The sequence below is a fragment of the Lactuca saligna genome, chromosome 5 (genome assembly GCF_052625555.1).
Source record: "Lactuca saligna cultivar CGN05327 chromosome 5, ASM5262555v1, whole genome shotgun sequence".
Lineage (NCBI taxonomy): Eukaryota > Viridiplantae > Streptophyta > Magnoliopsida > Asterales > Asteraceae > Lactuca > Lactuca saligna.
The window spans coordinates 211,826,685-211,841,866 of record NC_136421.1 but is presented as its reverse complement, the minus strand read 5'-3'; the positions used below and the strand labels follow the sequence as shown (position 1 = coordinate 211,841,866).

Sequence of the window (15,182 nt, the reverse complement as noted above, 5' to 3'; positions counted from 1 at the left end):
ATCTTAAATTGTTAGTTGAAATTTATGCATATACTAAGAGTAGAGGGTATTTTGGGTATTCTGTAATGGATAATGTATGTGTGTGTGGTGATGTTAGAAAGATGTATGTATATTATGCATAGATGAAGTGAGGGTTGTTTCGTCATTGTCATGTGGGGTGTTTCCCTCTTTTGGACACATACAATGGTAACATGGAGTGCCATGTGAATACAGGTTGCACACCACATATATGCCGGAACATCTGTAATTAATATTACCTGAAAATACAAATTTGCCCCTTACAATATTGGTCGAATGATTACAGAAGAATCGCATTTTTTTTTTTTTACTTTTTACCACTGATTATGTAGAAAAACTTAACCAAATTATCTCATGATAATATTTTACTCCTCAACTTGCTAGACAGGTGTCACTGCTGGGAACTCCAAGTAGTCAAAATCATCTGTTATCCCTACCTGTAAATTTAAATTTCTCATAAGTTTTAGTATATCGTTCTTTCTGTTAAAAATATCTAAATATTAAATTACAAATTGGTTCCTGTGGTATGTCATTTTTACTTTTTTTTTTCAATTTTAATCCTTATTGCTTTCGTATCAATCCAGGGACCAAAATCGATATAAAACCTTACAACATGGACCAAACTTGTAAGAACATTTTTGTAGACCTAAACCATATGAGATAAACAGGGACCAAATTTGTAATTTACTCAATCTTCAGTTATAGTTTAATAAAAATTATTTAGAGTTGACATAGTCATTTCAAGGCCAAAATGACAGCAATGCACCTCTTTTATTTTTTTTATGTTTTTCCTAAAAAGGGTAAAGAAACTGTTCACTGTTGGTGACATCCAAAATGATGGTTCCACTTCTTATAGGACAAAACAAAACAGCTTTAATAATTTATTCTACTGATACTGATATTGATACTGATATTGATAATGATAATGATAATGACACTGCTAATGATAATAATATCAATGGGACAAAATTTGCAATTCTTTTGTTACATCGTAAAAAAAATTGAACACGTTGGAGACAGCTCATTCTTGATCTCTTGTATGTGAAAAAGACATAAATGCCCTCCTCACTCTCATCATTTAAAATAGCACAAAAATGCATTGTAATTTTACCTCATTGTACAAATGGTCAAGTTGTTCTTTGGCCTGAGGGAAATTTTTTGAACACCATTGGCGCAATGTGAAAATGTTATCTGTAAAATATATGACACAGTTGAGAATAATCAGTTTTTTATTTTTTTTGCTTAAATTCATGGTTACACTTCAGTAACATAATTTTAAAGATATTAAAATTAGTTTTGCAGTAAGAAAAGAGGTCAAACCTGTCCATCTGTTAGCTGCTTCATGGGCAACTTTAATCGCTTCCTCTAAAATCAATCATAAAAAATTTCAAATTTAGTAAAGATATGGATGCAAATCTTTAAAACAGAGAAAATAAAATAAATGAAGAAATATAAGAATAAGAAGGTTATATAGTTAGTTATATGATTACTCATTGCTTCAAATGTGGCAGGATCATTGTCTGCATATTGTCCCATTTCTTCCTGAAATTTAATTTTATTAACTCCTTTTAAGTAAATTTACCTAATTATTGAAAGATGATTTCTAATGAAATGTTACTTACTTTTAGATTGTTATACTTTTGTTCAATGGCTTTGAGCTCACTCAAAGCCTCTTCTCTTGCTTCCTGTTAAGATACTTGAAATTTTATAATAATAAAAAATGCCAAAAATAATTGTAGAGTAAAAAAAGGTAAAGCACTAACTTACTGAATCCTCCCTGCCTTTCTTTAAAGAGTCACATTGCTCAACAAGCTCTACATGCCGCTTCTTGCTGATTTCAAGCTCTGACTCAAGTTTCTTGGACACATTTCTTAGCTTTTAAACATAACAAAAAAATAATAAAATGTGTGAAGTTAGAAAAAAAATGATTTTTATGGTATAGATGCAAAATCATTTATGTGCATAACTTGATCTTGAAATAAAATTATGAAACTTTACCTGGTTTCCAGCACAACTAGGAAGACTCCAAAAGTATACCTGAAAGTTTTTGAGATTAAATTGTGTTTTTGAGCTCTTATTTTATTAGTAACACATTTCTTACTGAGGTTCCAATCTTGTCTTTTGACACCAAGTCATCATCCACTAGGGTTTGGACAACGTCTTTGACAGATTGACTTATAACACCTTTTCTGGGGCCCAGCTTTTCAAGCTCCTTTAGCTGAAATTTGTACACAAAATGCAGGTGTTAACGTAAGTTTTGAATATTAACATATGAGTATTATATGTTAAATCAAACAAAGGAAATACTCATGGTTTAAATTTCACATGGTGTATACATTTTGCAGATTATAATAATTCATAACAATCTATAGAAAAATAGGAAGTGGAAATGATGTTATATACTCACAAGGTAAAAATCTTGAGAGTCGTAGAAGATTTGAAGCATCTTCTCCCGCTTCTCTTCCAATGACAACCCTCTTTTCTTTGACTATGACAACATGAAAATGAAATGAGTTGGAAAATGATAAATAGATATAATTAGCATTATCATCATAATTCTAATATCCATAAAAGATTTACACTACAAACAACAGCTGAAAAACAAATCAGAGGGATTTTGTTGCTACTTATGTTCCCATATTCAAACAACTTGTTTCATCGTCACCTTGATGCTTTACCAAATTATACCATTTAACTCTATTATAATTTCAGTCTAAGGAAGTTACTGAAGACCAAAACTATGTTTGAGCTAGACAAACCATAGCAGCAAAAACACATAGTCATTCATTGACCTTTTCTCCTTCCGTGAATCCTTCATAAGCGATATCAGTGTTTCATCATGTTCATAGAGACAAAAAGAGTTCAAATAAAACTAAACGAATTGAGCATGGACGAGCACAAAGCTAACAAGTGAATTTCTGCAAGCTATTAATTGAGGCAAAATTAGGGCATGAAACGAACAGTTATTCCACTGATTCGATGTTAAATTAACACCGCACTTCCATAGATCAGACATTGAGGAAGTATCACTATCGATTTAAGAACCTATTGCAACGGCATATGATTCGAAAATCTAAATAACTTTATACAACTATAATGTGTATTTATGTGGAAATCTCATAATAATTTTAACAAACAGATTAATTCCAAACAGATTCACGATATGCATCGGAAAATGAAATCAGTACGCAATAACTATAAAATCAATCTCGATTCAAAAAATTCAGCTGTCGAACAAATGGATTATTGTGTGAATGAAATCTTCGCAACGAATATGACAAAGAAACAGATTAATTCGCCAATAGATTCACGATATGCATTCAAAAAGTAAATCAGCACGAAATTGTTATACATACCATCTGGAATTTCAATATTTCAGCTGCAGGTGTAAGTGGATTGTCGAGAAAGAATGATCTGTGAAGTTTGAGTGTGAAAAAACCCCTGGGGCATATCATATTCGATGTGGCGGGAAAGATGAAAAACGATTATAAATTCCATGAATCGTCCTATGGTTTGACCAATTCGCTACTTTAGTCCTTATGTTTTGTTTTTCATTAACGTCCCTTGTAATTTTGAAAGATGCACATTTCATCTCTAGTTCTATTAGCTATTTTTTTCTCGTGTCCCACAAATTATTGTAATTAAATATTTATTTATAAATTTGTCATAAAGTTCATGATTGTGTTATCGAACTTTTTTTCTTTAAATATTGTAACTTTTTCCAATTTATTTATCATAGATAAAATTGGAATAAATCTAAATTTAAAAAATAAAAAATAAATAAAATAAAATAAAAAACAAAAGTATATGTGTTTTTTATGTTAGAATATGTCTGAAGAGGTTTGAGAAGATGACGCGCAGACTTTTTTGGTTATGTTGTCTTCAAAAAAAACAAACAGTCTGCGAAACCTAATATCTGCGCGTGATCTATGTGGCGTAGATAGAAGATGCCAAAAAAATCTGCATACAAAAAAACAAACAACACTTAAATATCATCATCTCATTATTTCTCTCCCTTACTTCAGTCTGTTATCTCATTCTTCCCTATTCTCTAACCGTGAAATATGAAGAAAAAAAACCCAAGAAAATATTGATACGATGTATATCACAAGTTGTCATTCATACTTCGTAGAGCAAGAACATCCCATTAAAATGTTTATATTGTTATTCCAATTAGGTAACTCCAAATGCACAAAAATCTAACCTCATCTCCGGTTTTTTAAAATCCTAACAATTGCAAATATGTGTAGTTTTCGGGGACCTGATTATTGATCCATTCGTTAGATGGGTGACTAAACAGTAGGGATGTCAACGGGGGTAAACGGGAAGAGGGTTGCATCCCCCACTCATACCCTTGAAATTTCCTCATTCCCCCACCCTTGAAATCTATAACCTCTCCACCCCGCCCCCAAATTCTTGGACGGGACTATCCACCTTTGAAATTAAAATGAGGGTTAACCTTTCCCTCGCCCCTGATTTTTTTTAAACAAACCCTATACGGGATCGGGGCCCCACAAGACTTTAAGACATTCGTAGACCATATGTGTGGTTGTATGAACTCTATAAACAAGCTTGAATAACAAGATCGAAAAATTGAGATTTCACTTTCTTTTAAGTTAAATTATGTTTGTGGATATCCTTGTATACAAAATGTAGATTTAATAATGTAGGATCTTTAACCTGTGTTAGAATGTGTATCACGCAACATGTTTTTGGGCAGTTAGTGAAATTTTTATTTTACTTGTTAAATTTAGAAGATTGTTATGTTGTTGACATCATTGGAGTTGATATTTATGTTAGATTTGTTGGAATATGTAACAGTTGGTTTATAAATGTTCTTTTTTGGAAAAATCATGTGATTCTTTTTATTTAAGTGGGTGGTTGGGTTAAGACCAGACGTAGTGTGTGCCTTTATAGACACGACACGGTTGGGCGTATGTTCGACGTAACACGTCCTTTATTTGGTACGACCCCGATTTAATTGTCGGTCTAAACCCTAATTCTCATGTTTGAGATTGTTTAAACTTTGAAGGCCTTACCTCTTAGGGATTATCTCATTCATTAACTCCACCTATAGAAAAACCCTAGAAGTAGCCCTAGCCACCCTATTTTTGTATTCTTGAGTTTTAGTGTGTTTGTGAGTAGAGTTGAAAAAGAAGTAGAAGAAGGTGTTTTAGTGCTTGTGAAACTAGATCCAAAGTTGTTCTAACAGTGTTACCACCTTCTGGACATTTGTAAGTCTTCAAGATCCAAACTTTATAAATGTATGCTTATAGATCTAGTATTATGTGTTGTTTCGGTCCCTTTTATGATGTTTCCTTGGAGTTTGGGGAAACTACAAGTCCAAAGCTTGTACTAAGTTGTTTTATTAACTCGTTGGGGGTGAAAGAGGTGCATGCTCAAGCCCTCTTTGAGCCATGCATCAAGCTTCTAACATTGTTTTGCCTCTTTTAGATATATACAGTTTCGGAAATGTTGCATGTAGCTTTTATATGGATAAATTTGGAAAGTTTATCTATTAAGACCATTATTAGAAAGATTTTGGAAAGTTTGAACCAGTAACATAAAGATTAAGCACCTAATGAGAGAAGTGCTTCTGCCCACAATGTAGCACGTCGAATGGAGGAATCGTGACCGATTTGTCATTTACTGGATGTGTCGCATCAGAAGTAGGACGCAGTGCATCTATTCGTTGATCGTTGACTTTTTGATCAATTTGACTTTTGGTCAAACTTGCTAAAGTTGGATGATGGGATGAGATTTAGTCTCTGTTTGATTTAGGTGGTTTGTGTAGCCAATTCTCTGATGATGGTGTTTCCCCTTGGTTAAGCATGGCTAAGTTTAATAGAAAAGATGGTGGTTCGTGTAACAAAAATTTAAACTTGGATGTGCATAAAAAAGTTGAAGGTGTTTAGGGTTATTCTTAATTAAAATGCATTGTCACTTTTAGGCAATAACAAGTCTAATAGTCATAGTTAAATTGTTCAAGATCTAGAACCAGAGCAATGTGAGATTTTATGTTCGTAATACTTAACACTTTGTGAGGTGTAGCAGAGTTTGCCGCCATGATGGAGACTTGCAAGATCAGAAAGAAGAGTCATACAGGGTTCTGGCATGATGCAGGAGAAGAGTCGGTGAAGAAGGAAGGGATAGAATAGGAAGGTAGAGATTTTAGTAGGATTTTGAGGAAGGCTATGATATCATAACAAATATATTATGTTTATTGCCTTCCATTCTTTCAAGGTGAGATGATACAAGGGACATATACAAAACAGCATGGGCCAATACACTACTAAGGCCAAAATACACGATGGGCTGTGATGGACTAAATACACCAAATATTTAAATACACACTAACAATTACAAAACAAATAAATAAAAATACATCCACATAATTTTGAAAATATAAATTACCAATCAGTGAAAATTTTGCAATGAAACAACAATGAACATACAAAGAGATAATTTATAAGAATATAATAATGGTTAAATTATTATTATTATGGAATTAAATTTCAGGTTGTTAAGCTCGATGGCACTTGAAGGTAAATGATGTAAAATATCATTTTCAGGATCAATGTAATTAGATCCAAGATCCACGTTATGCATTTACGCTATTTTGTAGAATATGAAGCATCGTATTTATTAATTATTAGTAACGAAACCAACAAAATCCGTTGTCGTCCAGCGGTTAGGATATCTGGCTTTCACCCAGGGGACCCGGGTTCGATTCCCGGCAACGGAACTTCTTACCATTTTTCCATTCGATTGTGTGTGTAATAAGTGATAACCATACGTTGTGGGTTCGAGGGCTCGAGGCTATCACTAGTTGTGAGTTGTGATTCTTACGAATGTTATGTATCACATCACGACATCCAGTGTATCGCCTTTACATTAAAATAGTGTAATTTTATCACGAATATCTTTTTACAAAACATCCACCAATAAAATATCTTTAATATTTTCATAAAAAATAATATTTCTTCCTTTTTAAATTATCAAATAATTATTATCGTTATAATATTTTTAAAATAAAGTTGTCATCAAATTCTCGGAGGCTATACCACATTACTGCATTGTCACACTTTTCCAATCATCCAATAAAAAATATATATATATATATATATATATATATATATATATATATATATATATATATATATATATATATATATATATATATATATATATATATATATTCTCTTTTTCATTTAATTGAATTCAATTTAATAAAAATGAAATTTTATAAAATTAATAAAAGAAATATGTTTCATTAATTTGAATAAAACGATTACAATGATAAAATGAAAATATAAATAAAACGACTACATGGATAAAACGATTATAAAATACGTCTAATTATAATATTTTATTTATAATATCCGCTCTAACCCTTAAAATCATATCGAGCTCGTTGTCAGGGAAATGATCAATTGGTTTTGTTAAAAATTTCAAATCATGTTTATTTTGTTTCTCTTTACGAGTTCTTTGTTTCGCCTCTCGAACTTTCTTTTTCTTTTCCATCGCTTCTTTCTTAAAATTCAAGCAACGCTTGAGATTTAAATTATAAATTTCGAAACTAGAAGCAACATTTTGATTGTGACAACCACTTCCAACACCCGATGTATTTGATAAAGACCATTTCATTTTCTCCCATCGGTTGAACTACTCCTTCGAGTTTGAGCTCATTTACATTGTTCAAATCAACCTCAAAATGTGTATCTGATAAAGTAGTATAACTCGTCTCCGAAACTTTTGATCTTTTCTCACCACCTTCTTTTTCTTCCCCGCACTCTTTTACCTATTTCAGGATGCGGATAAAAATCCCAATATATCAATAAATTTGAAAGACCTTTAGTATCAAAAAAATATATTTTAAGCGTCATCTCGAAAATTTGTTGATCGTTTCCCCTGTTTTTTCATTGAGTAAGCAAGTTGTTGTAGATGTCGTTGAATTTGGTAATCAATTTGTTAATCTCTCGAAACTTGTTACAACATTGATGTTTGTTATGGTATTCCCTACGACCTATGACACTAAGAAAGCGCTCCATAATGCGTCGCCGAAAGTGCTTATCTTTTTGCACATTTCCGGTTTGTGAATCCTAAAAAATGTTCACCCATGACTCGGCTAATGTCATCTCTTCATTTGTCTGCCATTGTTGAGTCGCAACCTTCTCTTTTACCAAAACTCTATGTACTTACTAGGTTTGTCAAGTTGGCCCACTCGGTTTATTTGTATCACAGGTAGCGGTAAGAATGTATTGATGTTTGGATCTGATGAGAGATTCAATGAAATATAGGTCATTAGATGTTGTAAGTTCAATAGTGACTATGTTTATGCTTATATTTCTTGTATTAATTATGACATCCCAAATTTTAATAATCAATTAAAAATATTTATTAAATCTTTTTACAAGACAAATTTCGCTATATAAAGAATACTATGTTTTTTTTAAATAAGCATAAATAAAGAGTCTTTTCTGGCAGTGAAACATAAACCCTAATTTGAATAATTAAACATTAATATTTAATCTATCCAAACCAATTATCCTTATCAATTAGAAGGAGGCTTCTGGAACCCATAAATGACTTTGCTTTTATTCCATAAAGTTATACCAATTTAGTTATAACCTTTAACATCTAATCCAACATGAACTTTATCTCGATTTTATGAGCATAGATAGGATGATGTGGATGTTGAACATCGTGTGACAACCCGATATTTCGATTTTATGTAATGACTTAAAAAGCCAAGTATTGTAACCACTTTCGACAATAATGAAATTTTCTTTGAAAATAAAATGTACAAAACGCCTCTATTTTGGTTACCTATCATGTTAGATATCATTAAACCGTGAGCGTACATAAAAAGAACGTCCAAATCTGACTTCGTATGAGGAAGTTATGATTTTTCCAAGTTCGATATAGCGGTAGACAGCTAAAAACTCGAAACAAAGATCGAGCGACTTTTGGCCAGAATGACCTAAATGAGAGTCGAAGGGTTGTCAAAATTCCTTGGTCAAAGTCAACTTCCAGTTGACTGGACTCGCCAAGTCATGGCACAGACTCGTCGAGTCTCTCTCCTACTCGCTTCCAAATCCTCACCAGAGCCTCTATCTTGAGGATTTGGGTTTCTGGGACTATTGCTAGACGTTAAATTGCTCATCATGCGTGGAGCTACGAAGGGTTGGACCTTCTACACTTAAACCCCTCATAACTCAGTAACAGTTCATATGACTCGCCGAGTTCCAGGCAAACTTCAAAGGATTCGCCGAGTTGTTCATCCAACTCGTTGAGTCTAAGATCATCTTCATAGAACTCGTCGAGTCCACTTTGGGACTCGCCGAGCCCCTACAACCCTCCTCCCATACAGACCAGATTCGAGTCATACAACGGTTCCAAACCATAGATCTAAGCTCCTAGGGTATGCTTATCACGTAAAGTTGCAAACTTTACGTGCATGCATGGCCCTAAGAGCTCCAAAAGGCAAATCCAAGCTCTTTATGAGGTCATACACTCAATAGGGACCTCAATCACTTCAACCACATAGACTTTACACTTCTAAGGTGTCTATAAGGTCCAGATCTGAAGTCCTCTCGGAACATAGAGCATAACTATATGGGGTTTGAGGTTTTAGGGCTTGAAAACCATCAATTAGGGACAAAAAAAGGATCTAATGAACTAGTGATCAAGGTAGGAACTTTTCTACCTAAATGGAAGCTCCTCACAGTGTAGACTTCGGATCTACTCCCCCTCCTTGCACTCTTCAACCTCCTCCTTCTTCTTCTAAGCTTCAAACTTCCTCCACCAAGCCAAAAATCACTCACAAGAACAATATTGTCACACCCCGAACCAGACGGCGGAAACGTCTGAGGGCTCTTGTGACTTAATTGAATACCATCACAATAATTATACATGAATCATAACATCATTCATCACCATGCATTGAAATATTACAACTGATATTGTTTACATTCAGTACATTGTTTTAAACATTACAATTCCATAACATAAACCGTTTGATCATTAATCTAAGCAAAACACCATGACATAACTTGATACATATTCTTCTGTTTACCTGTTACCTGAGAATACACGTTATTTTGAAAATGGTCAACATATGAAATGTTGGTGAGTTCGTAAGTAATGTTATGGAAAAATGATTTTTGTGAAGATTGCAAACCCAGAAAATCTGATATTTTCTGAAAAGAGTATTTGTAAAAAAAAAAAGTGTGAAGATCCGTAAATATGCTTGTCGATTTTGAAAACATGAATAATTGTTGAACTTTGTATACATCACATAGGTTAAAATGTTGAACTCCCCGGGAAAACCCGATGTTTTCCCAATGCGTAAATTACATGACTTGTTTATTGTTATACTGATACGACGATTGTTTTTGATTACCCATGTGACATTGGATTAATTAAGGGTTGTGAGTTGTTACAATCACGCATTATTGAAATTGACTAGTTTATAACTACAAATTATGAACGATCCTTGAGGCGTCGTCCATACTACTCACATAATCCAACCACCCTGACTTATCTTGTTTAACGTCACGAATTTGCTTACTTGGTTTCTCATAGCCCCACAACCAAGGATAAAGGAGGGTAAGAAGCCTCCTTTATTTCCATAAGTCATTCAAGGCTATCGGGAATGCGAAAGGCACTTGGCCCGACTCGCATTTGACTTCTCGACTTCGCTAGCAGTACTAATGGGCCCTTAGGGCCCAACAGCATGATAGAGCTATTAAAAGTCCTTTTACATGGAATTAGGTCATAGATAACCCATTAACATGTAAGTGCGTCCCATTCGGGCCCTAAGATCATGCTATTGGGCTAGCAAGGCCCAACAAGCACGATTTGAAACTTTCAAGCCCAAAGATTGAATATTAACTCCTCGTAGTTATCGCGTGTTTATTGAAGTACTTGTTGGATTAGTGTCCAAGTCCATAACTATTTTGGTATGTACTTGACCCGATGGTGCATGGTCCTTTTGGGTTGCCTTCACCAAAGCAGCTTGATAGGATGAATTATGGAGAGAAAAGATTAAATATGATTTATTAATATATTATGGGAATAATATATTAAAGGAGAAATCATATTGTTTAATTAATATTAGTCAAGAATTAATAAGAATTAAGTTTGTGACTAAAATAGATTAATTAAACTTAAGGGACTGGAATTGTAATTATAAGATAATTGCAATTGGGATATGAATTACCTTATTATATAAGGTTGGACGAATTCTATGGGGAAACCCATTAGAAATCGCCCAAGGCCTTTAAGGAAAGGAATCCATGGGCTGCTTAGGGCTTTAGCAGTCAGATTAGGGTTTCCTAGTTTAAATCCCTAATAGCCTACATGTATAAATAGCACCCTTAAGCCCCAATAACGTGGTGAACTGGTTCTCTAGGGTTTTGGACGGTTTTGGGCAGCCTCCTTCTCTTCTATTCTTCATCCTCTTGCTCTTGGTGTTTGTGAACCATTAGAGGAGTGACATTTGTGACTCTAAGATTTCTAAAGTCATTACAAGAAGGAATTGTGATTGTTATTGCTACATAACAATCAAGGTATGATCTAAACCCTAATTATATGTTATATTGATTATCATATGCTAGATCTAGGGTTTATAGTCTTGGATAAATTGCATGTACAATAGAGAAACCTGGATCCAAGCATTAGGGTTTGTATGAGCACATATGATGTTCTTATGACTAAAACCCATCAGTACTATGGTTTATTGATTTTTGTTTTATTTTTTATTCGAGACCGAATCAATTCGTTTGGTAACGATATTGGTTGTTGAATATGTATTCGTTATTACGTTTCGCCGGTAGTTGTGGATCTCGTATTTTGTCTTAAGGGATTTGTTAGTTTAAAAGTAAGATTTTTATCTTTTTACAACCCTTCTTTTATAAAGTTAACACTTTTAGTCCTTTATATAAAAGAATTTTCATTTTAGTCCTTAAACCATTTTTCTTGACACTTTAGTATCATAACATATTGAGAAGACGTTTTTAGCCCAAATTTGTTTTGTAAACAGCTTAAGTCCTTCCAAAATGAAGTTTCTCGGTTAGAACCCTCAATTTCGCAACTTTGTCAATTTTGGCCCAAAATAGAAAATTTGTACATTTTTTTATCCTTTTTGAATTTGAAAAACATTTTTGACCTTTGAAATGGTTTTAATACACTTTAAACCCCCTGTTTTACAGAAAACTTCCTTTTCAACCCCTCCATTTTAGAAATCTCGCAATTTGGGCTCATTGGGCCGAAAAGCCCAAATTTAGCCCATTAAATTCAAAATTTACATTTTAAGCCCCTCAAAAATGTTGATGTTCATAAAAATTGTTATAGAAATTGTTTGGACCCTTTTGAACCTCCATAAATTATAATTTGTCGGTTTGGGCCCTTAGTTTTGTATTTTTGACAATTTAATCCCAAAAATGGGTTTTATGTCCAAATATGTTCATCCTAGCCAAATGAACTATTTTTCTTGACTTGATTAGTGTAAAATGGTTTAGGTTAGGTTTATTTCCTTTCCCATGTTTTAGATCTCGGTTTTACACACTTGTTGAATAACATATTCATCACAAACACAAGATATTACACACATACATGCATCAAATCACACATAGCATACATTTACACATAGATCTACACATTTACTTGTATTCTCCCCCATAAAAACTCATAAAAATCGAAAAGAAGGGGTATGAAACTCACCGTGTGGTTTGGATTTGGTTTTGATGAAGATTTGAGAGAAGATTTCGGCCCTAGCAACCTTTTAAGGAAGTTTTCGAACTTAGATGATTCTAGGGAGTTAGATCATGAATTTGCTTGAGTTAAGATGAGATGTTTGATAAACTAAGAGTCTAGATCATAAATCTAAATATAAACTTACCTTGGATGATGGTTTTTGTGGAAAGTCTCTTTGAAAAGCTCTTGATTCTCGAAAATTTGATGAAGAAAGTTGAGGATGTTCTTTGAGAGAGTTTGTTTAATAAAAATTGGATGAAGTGTGTATGTTTGGGAGCTCTCGGCCGAGAATCAAGAAGAAGAAGAGAGAGAGAGTTGAGATGACTAACTTAGATGCATGTTGGTCCATGCATGGAGGTATGTGATGTATAAATGAGGTGGGAATCTCACAAGTCAACTCTTCATTCTTTGGGTTGGGCTTGGGCCGAAATTTAGAGAGGGAAAAAGAAAAGGATTGGGCCTTGTATGCTTAAGCCTATTTCATGGTTATGTTAAGTGATTTTTGGTTCAAATAAATATAAATGTGATCTTTATGACCTATTTGGGCTAAATTAGGTTAATTATGGCCCAATATGGTTCATTTAAATAATTTATTTCATTCTAGGCCCAATATGGCCCAAAATATTGAAATAAATGGAAGTGGGTCCAATTAGAGCCCATTTAAGAGTTTTAAGCCCAAGATAGTCAAATTGGAAGCTTATTGGTCCATTGGGCCCAATAAGGAAGTCCTAGTCCAAAATGGACTTAAACAAGAACTTCTAGGGTTTCCAATTGCTTGTTGACTATTTACAATGCTTGTATGAGGTGTTTGATTGAAATTATGTTGTCATAAAGTAAGCATCATGCATGCTTTCATGTTTTTGATTCATAGTTGACATAAGTGTTGTAGTTACAAGGCACAAAATTTTCTAGTTGTGACAAATATGGGGGCCAGGGTTTCGCTCTAAAGCTCTCTGGAAGTGTTAGGGACAAGGGAGGCCGAGTTAGAGTGATTAAATAGGGTGCAAACACCCGGGTTAGGGTTTTACTTGACCAGTATGGATTAGCCGAGTCTGGGACCCGACTCGCCGAGTCCCTCACTTAAATCCTGTGCCAAAATCGCTCCTACTCGGCGAGTTGGGCCTCCAACTCGCCAAGTCCAAGGCAAAATGAGAAAAATTACATAAACAGGAATCGTACCAGGAATCCGGTGTTACATTAGACATAGCACAAGTTTGCTGCAGAGTTCATGAGTGATTTAATAAGATTAGAGTATTGTATTAACCCCACGTTCACAAGAATCACTTCATGGATTTCATCACGAGTGATTGTGAGTCGATAATATTGTATATTCTTGAAATCGAGAGGTGTGGGTTGTTATTTGTTGGTCGGTTGCACATTGATAATAAGTAAACGCACCAGTAACTTGGTGTTATAAAACTTATTGTTGTGTGTGATTCAATTAGTGAATGCAAGCAAGCATATGAGTCAAAGTTTGTCCATTCCTTTTACCCAAAGTGGGATAAAAGCGATATCTGTAGGCCCCTCGATGATTTAGTGATGACACCTAAACGCTTGGCCAAGCCGAGACTAAGTTGATGTATTTAATTGTAGTCTGTTGTCAGTTGTCATAAATCGGAATTCAGGAAACAGTATAGAGAGAATGATTAAAATTCATGTCTTATGTCTATACGATATCTTGAGAATGGAGGAATATATGATCCCTTATCTAAAGGACACGCGTATCTGATAAGATCAGAGTTGACAACGGCTTATGAAAGCTACGATTGTTGATCAGGTTCTGAAGTCATACGAATAATAGTTATTAGACTTATCCAAGTGGGAGACTGTTGGATTAGTGTCTAAGTCCATAACTATTTTGGTATGTACTTGACCCGATTATGAGCATGGTCCTTTTGGGTTGCCTTCACCATAGCAATATGTAGGATGAATTAAGGAGAGAAAGGTTTAATTATGATTTATTAATATATTATAAGAATAATATATTAAAGGAGAAATCATAATGTTTAATTAATATTAGTCAAGAATTAATTAATAATTAATTTTGTGGTTAAAAGAGATTAATTAAACTTAGGGGATTGGATATGTAATTATAAGATAATTGCAATTGGGCTATGGATTACCTAATAATATATAGGTTGGATGAATTCTATGGTAAGCCCATAAGTAATTCGTCCAAGGGATATGTTAAAGGAGTCCATGGGCTGCTTAGGGCTTAAGCAGTCAGATTAGGGTTTCCTAGCTGTAAACCCTAATAGCCTACATGTATATAAAGGGCCCCTATACCCCAAAAACGTGGCTCAGAGTTCCTTTAGGGTTTCCAACCGTTTTTGGTGCCTCCTCCCTCTTCATCCAAGTTGCTTATTGGTGTTTATGACTCCATTAGATGTGCAACACTTGAGGCA

The 15,182-nt window shown here is 34.0% G+C and overlaps 1 protein-coding gene and 1 non-coding gene across 2 annotated transcripts; one reads left to right on the top strand and one right to left on the bottom strand.

The window, feature by feature from the left end:
* Positions 1–230: 230 nt before the first annotated feature.
* On the bottom strand, positions 231–3,462 carry ATMND1 (Mnd1 family protein). The gene is made up of 10 exons (XM_078957494.1): positions 3,375–3,462; positions 2,426–2,506; positions 2,120–2,236; positions 2,017–2,055; positions 1,786–1,893; positions 1,641–1,703; positions 1,509–1,560; positions 1,339–1,383; positions 1,130–1,209; positions 231–455 (listed from the first exon to the last, which is right to left on the bottom strand). Exons 1-10 carry the CDS (start codon positions 3,375–3,377, stop codon positions 399–401), a joined length of 645 nt encoding a protein of 214 aa, XP_078813620.1. The 5' UTR covers positions 3,378–3,462; the 3' UTR covers positions 231–398.
* A 3,229-nt stretch (positions 3,463–6,691) lies between these two features.
* On the top strand, positions 6,692–6,763 carry TRNAE-UUC (transfer RNA glutamic acid (anticodon UUC)). The gene has a single exon. It is a non-coding gene; the product is annotated as a tRNA-Glu (tRNA).
* The last annotated feature ends 8,419 nt before the right edge of the window (positions 6,764–15,182 follow it).

Excerpts from the sequence above, each read along its gene's own strand:
- ATMND1 (XM_078957494.1), bottom strand. Across the intron at positions 2,056-2,119 it reads AAGACAAGATTGGAACCTCA|GTATACTTTTGGAGTCTTCC; the intron begins GTAAGAAATGTG and ends AAAAACTTTCAG. Across the intron at positions 1,704-1,785 it reads AGAAAGGCAGGGAGGATTCA|GAAGCAAGAGAAGAGGCTTT; the intron begins GTAAGTTAGTGC and ends GTATCTTAACAG.